Source organism: Egretta garzetta, unplaced genomic scaffold (assembly GCF_000687185.1).
Source record: "Egretta garzetta isolate BGI_Z169 unplaced genomic scaffold, ASM68718v1 scaffold34, whole genome shotgun sequence".
Classification (NCBI taxonomy): domain Eukaryota; kingdom Metazoa; phylum Chordata; class Aves; order Pelecaniformes; family Ardeidae; genus Egretta; species Egretta garzetta.
Window position 1 is genome coordinate 4,691,085 of NW_009259586.1, and position 9,889 is coordinate 4,700,973.

Genomic DNA, 9,889 nt, shown 5'->3' on the forward strand with positions numbered 1-9,889 from the left:
TTCAGCAGGGCTTCTCTGCTGTAAAGGCATCATTTCTCTGCTTTTCTTCATCATCTGGGGCAGGGTTTGCTACATGATAAGCAAGATTTACAAGCAGTCTCCCCTACCGTGGTAACAACTCCTGCTGTGAAACTGGTGGAGCTGCCCCCTCTCAGCCCACATCAGCTGGTCTCCACAGACATCTGCACACCAGTAACAGTTCACAGGGAGAAAAACGGCTCTGCACTCTGGTGTTTATCACGGATGCTTTATCTCAACATATGGGAAGGGAAGAGCAGCCAACAAGGCTTGTTTGCTTCTGGTGGAAAATTACCTGCGTAGTTTATTGTCCTCTCTCCTCCGGTCACCTCTGGCAGAAGCACCATAAAGTCTCTGCAACCAGGACTACAGCTCTGAGCTCTGCTGTTGACTTGGTCTATTAGCTTTGACAGTCACTTCTCTCTCCACGTGAGAATTTACTCTTCTCTGAGAAGGGAGTAATACACACTTTGATGTCACTGTGAGCCTGGGCTAGGACTGTGCATGCTTTGGAAAGCACTGGGTGCAGAGCACCCATGTCCCATAAAATCCAGGTGCTCTGCAGCCTTAGCCACACCTTCCCCAGCCTGCTTTGGGCCCTACCCAGCAAAGTTTTCATCATCTTGTTCCAACAACACGTGCTCTGAACAGAGAGCAGCTTTGCATGCCACACACTCACTTTGAGATCCTTTGTGAGCACCATCATCTGGACCCTTTTGCAGGGCTGAATGTGCCCTTATATTTTCAGCACCCCTTCTCCAGCTCTCAGACCCATCAGTTTGTCTCCTGCTGCCTAGATAAAGTGCTCTTTTCAGGAACATCAAGTCCTCAGGCAGGTCCTGTCCAGCACGGCACGTCACTATCCATCTGCATCTGAAGCTAACAAGACTGTTTCACTCACACAGGCAGTGCTTCACCCCACTGCCCCCCACAAACAGCACTGAAATGAGCTCCTCAGCCGACAACTCTGAAAGTAGGCACAACAGAAGCACAGCCTTTTAACTAACTCTTCATGAATATATTCACTTCTCTTAGTGAATTATTTACCCTGGGCTCTGGCAGCAGCTTTCCCTGCTCCAAAAGGGATGCAAGAACATGAAGTAACTTCGTTGAATAAGCTTGTCAGAATGAACATGCAACAGTGTCCTGATTTACAGTCCAATTCCCTCTTCCTTGCCATTCCCGTATACCCTGCTCTGTGAAAGCCAAGGGGCAGAGATTGAACTGGTCCCTGTTTGCAGAAAGCTCAATTTTTGATGCAAAAAAGAGGCTACCTTGAGGACTGTGGACTAACATCTCTACAGGAGACTGGAAACACAGGACTTCAGATAGTTGTCACCCCTTCCTGTATCAGCCTCCACTATAATTCTCAGTCTCTGCAGCTGCAGTTGAAAGGGTGTAGCGGAGCAACTCTGTGTTTCTGCACTGAACCAACTCCAGCATGGCTGGTTAAGCCTGCTAAGGATGGCAGCAACAGTTACTACAGCAGCTGAAACCTGCTCACAAAGTGAGATGGTCCGAGACCAGTTCTCTGCAGAGAAGTGCTGAGGAGTCCTGTAAAGAGCAGGATTCTGGTGGAAGAAGCAGAAGTATCAGAGAAACAAGTAGATAAGGAAAGTCAGCTTCACCCGCATGCTTTGGAGAGCCCTTTCCTAGTTTCTTGCCTAGAAGCCTTCTACCAAGTACCCTGGAAGGGGATGGGATGGGGGGTGGGACAGGACAGGAGGGAATGGGGAAAAAAAAAAAAAAAAAGCTTAACACATTTTCTGGCTATTCTTGTCCATTTTCCTCTCCATCTTGCTGGCCAGTGGAAAGAGGTAGGGGAGAGATTTTATTTTGGGGCATATAATTGCAAGATCATAATTTGGGAAGGTTGGGAATGATCTGTCTCAAGGTCTGCAGTCACTTGAATGGATGTGGTATGACCTGACGGGACTATAGGGAGAGAGAACCAAGCCTGCATCAACCAAACCTAGAAGTTTATTCCTCTATAAATGTCTCTTTATTAAAATACAATACTTTCTAATAACTACAATACAGCATCAAGAGCAGCACATAAAGGAAATGTCCCACGTGGGAGTTGTCCGGGAACATGTGCCAGAGACTCTTCAATAACAGCAGCAATAATCATGCTACCAATGTCTTTAAAGCCAACAGTCCTCACCTATAGAGCTGGGCATCTCAGGCTGTAGCAGGCTGCAATTAATCAGGTTAGCTGCTTAATACACAATAGCCCAGTGTTTGCTGCTGAGCTCCAACAAGCCCTGTCCTTTTGTTATCTTTCCTAATCCACATCCTTTCCCATGACGCTGCTAGACAGTTATTATCCAATATTATCCAATAATAAAGAGATAGGGCTCTGCCCCAGAGAGCTGCGTCCCCTCTGCTTCAAAAGGTGCAGGCTTGCCTGGCTCAGTCCTTTTTGCTGTGCCATGCCCTCCATCAGCTCACCCCTAACACCACCTGCTTGATCAGGATTGAAGAAAGGAGGGTAAAAAAAAAAAAAAACCAGCTAGATATTCAAGTCTCTTTAGGGAGCAATCCATCACCACCACAGATTTAAACCCTCCAAGAAAAAAAAAAGAGCCTGAAGTCCAAACAGCAGAACTGAAAATACCAACAGCTCTAATTTATTGATGGCTTAGTTGGTTTAGTCTTCTGCAGGAGACGCCCTGTTCCAAGAACCTTCTAAAAGGCCTGGAAGCAGGCTCCAAAACTGTTAAAGGACTTGGGTTAATAACAGCTCCACACTTGCAAGGCTGAGGTGGAAGGGAGCTGAAAGGAAGGAAGGAGTTACAGTCTGGGGAAGGAACCCTCTCTACCCCAAGGGGACGATTAGTACTTACCTGGTCAACCAGTCTGGGCCCTGTCTCTGCTCTTAGCATCCTTGCTCAAGAGCTGGGTGAGCCAGCAAGGTTTTATCCCTAACTCAAATCAAGGCTTCACCTTATGCACCACTACCAGGATACAGAACAAGTGATTTTTTCCCCAACTAGCCCCTTCTCCAGGGAAGCACAGATGACAGGCTCCCTGTCACACCCCTTCGGGTGCCTGCGCTCAGTCTCCCAAGGCAGTTTGGGCATGAGTAGCTGACAAAGCAGCCTGAGAAGCTTATACAGTTGGGAAAGGCAAACCCTTACACACCCACCAGCTCTGTGAGAACAGAGATCTCCAAGCACAGATAAGGCCAGCAGTTCAAGCACCAACTGCTGCACTGAGTTTAACCATTGGCACCCACCCACACGAGATGGCAATCTGTTTTGCAGCCAAGCGTGTAAGCTGTTACTCTTCAGAAGACTGCCAACAGCTCGATGGCTCTGGAAGCTCCCTCTCTGCCATCAGCCCCACTCCACCTGGAGACGCAGATCCACCCTCCGTGCTCCTATCGGTCCTGACAGGGAAACGCCTTGCCATGCCAGCCCTGTCTGTCTGGGCGCTCCAGCAGTACGGCACTTGGGCTTGCAAGCTCCTCCTTCAACTTTCTACTTTTTGAGACTTCAGAAGTGCCTGTCCTGGCTAGCCCCTTACCCTGGGAGGAAAAACCACAGCCTGATGAGGCGCTGATCCCTGCTGCACCTCCACATTCTTTAAACTGTCCCATTTCTAATTTCCAGTTCAGGTCCCAGTGTTTAAGACTGCATTTTTCAGAGACAGAATGAAATTTTTCTTGTCTATGAGGTGTGGAAAGAGATCGCTGTAGGCTTTGTTAGCTGATGTGCTGCTTGCAATCAGCACGAGGCTCTGGAAAGAGGCTGGTGACATTTGATTATCACTTAGATCAGGAGAAAGAGGGAAAGCAACTTTCAAAGGCAAGGCTGACAGTGTTACAAACGCCAGCAGAAATGACCTTCACACACAGCTAGCTCTCCCTGCTGCCAAGAACCATCCTCTCAGCCACTGTCATCTGAATTGCCAGTACACCTGGGGCAGTGCAGCCTTACATCAGCCACTGCCGCTCCAAAATCCAGGGCCTTTTCACCAGGCTGGGGTAAAGCGTGTATGGTGGGTCCTGTGCTACATGCATTGCAAAGCCTGTGCTGACCTCCCAGCTCAAACAGGCTCAATTTTTTCAAATCGCAATGCAAAGCATGGGTCAGCTTCCCATCCACGTCAGGCCAGCGGGCACAGGTAAGCTGAATAAGCCACCATCCCTGTGGGAAGATTCTACCCGGCAAAACAAACAGGTAGGCTGGCAGCTCCGGTGTTCAGCTCTGCTGCTCAGGGTGCTTGGCAGAAGGGGAACCACCTTCAGCACCATATGGCTAAAACCAACTAAAGGAAGATGAAGAAAAAGGCACAGATTATAGCAGGACAGGAATCCACATCTGGCCATTGGCATCCAGGCAGGACAAGTTCAGGAAACCACAAAACACTGGCCAAGACCATTCTTTAGGATCTAAACTTGCTAAGCACTGACAAAAGACCAACCCACGTTTAACTCACAGCACTGCTTTTGGAAGAGGGGACAGCAGCTATGTGAGGACATGGGGAAGTCAGCTTGATAAATCTAAACAGAACGGGATCCATCCTTATCCCAGAATCTGCAGCAAGAGCTTTTCTCTGTTCCCTGCATCACATGACTGTTTGATAAATTGTCTTTCCTAATAAATCTATCCCTCATTGTACATATACGGAATCCGTTGCTCTAAGTAGCCACTGAGGTGCTGTCAGGGTCATTAAATATCATTATCTGGGGCAGCTGTTCCCCAGCGTGCTGACGCAGGAATCAATCAGGCTAAAGCATAAGTTTCCCTTACACTTTTCCAAACACTGTCTTTGTCCGTCTCCATCAAGTGATGAAAAAGAAAAGCAGCTCTGCCTTTATGCCAAGGTTTAGCAATCCTCATACTGGAAGGAGCCAGCTAAAAGGGAAACCAATGGCAGATCAGGCAGGCATCAGGTTGTCACAGAGACGGGACGAGGTCTGACTGATGTCTTTACCTGGAAAGAGGCAGCAGGGTGATTGGAAACAGGCCAGTGAGCTGAGCAGAGACTGCTCTTTTAAAATAAAATAAGAAAAGCAACCCAAGAAGACCCCAACTTTCTTTAATACCCCTTAATGAGATATCTTCTTTCTCTGAAGAATATGGGAGCTTTCAAACCTTTCATGTGCTCAGACAACAAAAGGGAAAAACAGACATTCAGGATTTTCACACCATCCAAGGTCAGGATTTGTTAACTCAAGCTGTTCAGCATCTGAGACTTGAGGGCTTAAAATCCAACCTCATTTTCCTGGGTGACAACTGCTTAACCCCATCTCGGATGTTCTCTGGAACAGAGGATCTCTATTCCTCCGTAGTGACTGCCAGCCACTTCCAAACAGGATCACAGGCCTTTGAACTCACAGAAAAGGGACAACAGCCAACTGAAGTCAGGTCAAGGATATGTGTGTGATGGGAAATAGTCAGAGAATCAGCTTTTCTTCCCATGCCAGGTCAATGATAGGTATAAACAGAGCTAATTCTGTGCTTGAATGGTGTGGACCCATGAACCAAGAGACTGTTAACCTGCAGAAATGCTGCTGGTGCTGTAACACCCTCTCCATTAGTCCTGAACATCAGTTAATCTGTCTAGGCTACACAAAACAAGACAAACCTCAACATAAGCCTCCATAACACAATCACCCCTCTCAGCCTTTAAGGGCATATACACATGTAAGCCAGATGCAAGGCAACTGCCTCTTTGGATGACAAAGGCACTGCAAAAAAAAAAAAAAAAAAAAAAAAAAGCAGCGCTGTATCTTATTTCCCTGAAGGGGATTATCTGTCTTTCCAGAAGTTCTTGGCAGCAAGATTTTGAGAACCCACAAGAACAGGGTTTCCCAAGGACAACACACATTGGTTTGGGGGTTTCCAATGCAGCACATCCTATGCCAAAGCAAGGCCCAGGAAAAAACAAAATGCAAACAGATGATAAAACTAAGTGTGGAAAGTCTGACAGAAGTGGCTTTTGTTCTCAGATCAAAACAAAGATTGTTCCAAGTCTGTTGCACACATGCTGAGACAATGAGAAACTTGCTGCTGAACAGCAATTGGTGGGTATCACACTTAGCCCCCCCCCACAGGAGACTCTTCCAAATCCCTTCTGCCTCTCACACAAACCAGATTAAAACTTCATCTACCAGCTCATGTCCGATTGAGAACAATTTTTTTTGTTTTAATCAGAAATCTCATCCTAGAACAAAAATCCTTTTCCTCAAAGATTTATCAGGTCTGGACAATCCTCTTCAAAGAGGTTGTTTTGACAAACAACTGCTTCCGAACAAGAATATCTTGGGGGCACAGGGGGGAAAAGCATCAGTAGCGTGACTCAGGTTCCATCTATGGTAAAGAGGTGTCCAAGACTCACCTATCCATCTCATGAGGGACGTCATGATTTGAAGATATTTGGTCTTCTGCACATTGAAGAAGGTGAAAGGACCCAGGAGGAGAGTGAATGCTGCCTGGAAGGACAACAAAACCCACACATTAGGTTCAAACCCAGAAATTCTGCTAGTACCACAGATTTATCAGTAAAGCAAAGCTTGCCTTGAAAGTTCACCTCCAGACATGTCTGTCATGGAGCATTCTTTGTTGCTTGATTTTACAGCTAGGTTGGCTGAGACACAGGGGGTCAAGCAAGCTGCTTGGTATCAGAGAACATGCCTTGGGCAGAAGCAGAGCACAGGATCCTGTTGGCTCTCAGCCGTTTGCTATCACTGCTACAGCACGCCTTTACTGACACATTTCAGTAAAAGCTCTCAGTGCAGCCTTATGGAACGTTAAATATTAAACTGTGGCCTCTTTGTCCGGGTATGTGCTCAGTTTAAGTCTGGATAGCAATAGCCATGACCAGTCTGCTCGCATTAACATTGATGGGGTAGCTTCAGGGTGTCCCAGGCTGAACAGCAACAGAGCCAGGTCTGCCCAGAACATTTTTTTTTCCCCCCCATACTCTAAGTTGCTTGTTTTACCACAGGAAGCTTATAGTGTAACAGTTAAACTGCTGACTTGGAAGCTGAAAACCTGTGCAAAGTAAGGGGGTGGGGGTCTGGAATCAGAGAGATATACTCATAGGAATTAACTTCATTCAGTGTGGAAATTAAAGACACTGTCAATGAGAAGAGAACTTTCCTCACTGCCCTCTTAGTTGCATACTGAGAGACACGGAGTGGTGCTCAGAGCCCTACCTAGTCTGGACAGAGAAAAGGAAAGGTTTTACTGCAGGAAGGCAACAGACCTTGACCGAGGTCTGGACACAAACTGAGAGAAGCTGCTTGTGACAGGGAGACAAAATGGGTGTTACAGAAAACAGCCCTGCCCAAGATCCATGGGACGGCACCAGCTAGTGATATACTAACAGGTCCAAAAGCAAGCAATATCTAGAAAATCACAACATACATGGTACAGATGTGTCGAGCATCCCAAAGGGATTTTTAAAGACAAATACTCAACATTAATGTTTACACATTGCTCTTTTCTATGACGACTTAAAGCAGTTCCAAAAAAAGGTGTCACCAGAAGGAAAGAACTGGGACTCAAAAGGGCAGGCTGCTGAGCCTCAAGGTCTCTGTCAGCCCCAGAGTCAGTGACAGAAATGAATCCAAGCTATTTTAAGACTAGTACAACCCCAAGAAACCTTTTTTGAGACTGTTTCAGAATATCTGCAAGGCAAATTGGAAACGCCTTGCATCACAAGTATTCTCAGACGACCAAAGTAAACCCAGAAGGGGACCAGAGGAGAGAACCCTTGGTTTCACATGTCGATTGGTCAAGATGTATTCTGACCCGAGGCTATCATTTATGGCAAGTCGTCTTTTTTTCCCGCTTGCAAAAAAAAAAAAAAAAAAAAAAAAGGGACAGAAAGCATGAACAGAATTCAGATTTGTGAAGCAATTGAGGATCCTTGGAGGAAACGCTGAAATCACACAGAATACAACAACACAGGCATAACTGGCAAGACTAAGAGCTAAACCAGTCTTAACAGTGAAGACACTTTCAGTTTTAACACAGGAGTAAACCAGGCAGTTATAAGTCTTTTTTAATCTTCACTCCCTTGTTCCTTTCTTGTTCCTTTTCCAGCTTAACTCCACACTCCTTCCACCCTCTTCTGCCCTCTACAGACTGTACACAAACCCCAAAGGACTAAATAAACTTTAGTATAAAGAGAGACATAGGTCAAGGACCCAGAGCAAACCAAGTAGACACCAATGCTCTTACTGGAAATTATTCTCAAGTTTGTGACCAATATCTTTCAACCTCCTCTCCCAACACACACACTGCTCAACACAGCCTCCCTTCAAGTCGCGTTAATTGCTCATGCATCAGAAAGAGCTGAAACAAAAAGAGACGGACGAAGGATGGTGACAATTAAGGAACAGGTGTCTTCTGCAAATTAGAATGCACCAGAACCAATTGGCAAAACAGCAGCACCTCAAACCATGGCAAGAACTGATACAAGATCCCTGAGCACTGAAGCAGCTGGGTCTGAAACTTACATTTGTCTTAAGCACTGAGGAAAGAGCTGTGTTAAGGTAGATTTGGGGCTCAGTTACTGAAAAGCATCAGAAGCATCACTAGGTGCTGGAAGAACCTGTCTCTCCTATGTGCTCCCCAACAACTGCTAACGAAGTACAAGGAATTCCTCTGGATGTTAACACTCCACTTTCTGCAGTTATTCTCCAGTGCTCAAGGCACCTTAAACAACTAAATCCATTGAGCGACTCCTTGAACTCTCCCCTTCCTCTATAGGCTTTACTGCTCAACTCATGGGGAAGAGATACAAGTCGTCATGCCTGAACGGTCAGATCCCCCTCCCATCCTTTAAGATGATCAGTGTCTTCTGTTCTTAATGAGATCCTGGAGCTGGTCCAAAGGAACCAAGTGAGAGATTAATTCAAGTGCAATAGAAATGTATTACCTTTTCCACTTGATGCCCATTAGTGAACCAAAATGGATGTCCACAGATCAATACAAACAATGCTAAGGCCTGGAATGAGATGAGGTTGCCCTTCCTTTATTTAGGAAGGGAAGCCAGAGAGCACACTGGACTGCTTGAGATGAGAAAGGCAGGGCAGAAGAGAACGTTAAACAGCTAGATTAACATCACTTCAAAGTAAAAATGTGTACAGCTCCACAGCACAGGTCAGAAGAGCCCCAAGGCCAGGAAACCTATTTAAAAAACACATCCCCAAAAGGATGAGACCATGATGCTTAGACAGAGGATGTCTACTTTCTCTACCTCACTGTGCCAGAAAAACCCTTCCGACCCATTAAGTTAATTAGTTTCATAACTTTTCCCCAAGGAAAAAGTAAGCCCAAATAAGCACCTCAGACATACACCCAAACTTTCCACCTGATGTTCTCCAAACTCAAGTCCCCCCCAGAGGGATATAATTTACAAAGTGCTTCATTACGCATACTATTCAAACAATCCAAAGCCTACATAGAAAACTGCACCACTCAGCCCTGCCAGAAATCAAATATGCAGAGCTCCGGCACATCAAAAAGCTCTTCCAAGTTTTCCAGTTCACCTCTTGAGCTAGCTGAGATGATTTCTAGGAGTTCATCATTCTCCTCCTAAGCTTCAGCAAATTAACCCAAAGCAGAATGAGCATAGTCTGCTTTAATTAAAGATTTTTTTTACTAATGAAGTGGTTTCCTACTAGAAACAAGCAGGCATATATGGCTAATTCATTGTTAAGCTTAAGCACGGTAAGCAAATTCTCCCTTTGGCTAAGCAGGAGCATGAGATCTATCAAATGCTGGTTTTATTCACAGAATGGCAGAGAGAAACCTTTACTGTGTTTTTGCACAGACTGGCTGTTAGGAGCAGTTCCCTAATTTCTCTCCAAGCTCCTCCATTAAATAGGAAAGGCCAGACAAGTCACCAG

The 9,889-nt window shown here is 45.8% G+C and overlaps 1 protein-coding gene across 6 annotated transcripts in view; it reads right to left on the reverse strand.

The window, feature by feature from the left end:
- Window positions 1–9,889, reverse strand: part of TMEM104 (transmembrane protein 104) — a 45,754-nt gene that overhangs the window by 11,262 nt on the left and 24,603 nt on the right. For all 6 annotated transcript variants that reach the window (XR_004841866.1, XM_035893312.1, XM_035893310.1 and 3 more), the window contains one exon: window positions 6,367–6,460. Coding sequence is in view for 5 of the 6 variants with exons in the window: in XM_035893312.1 (XP_035749205.1) it covers window positions 6,367–6,460 (94 nt within the window). In the remaining variant the exon portion in view is untranslated. The remainder of the gene's footprint in view (window positions 1–6,366; window positions 6,461–9,889) is intronic.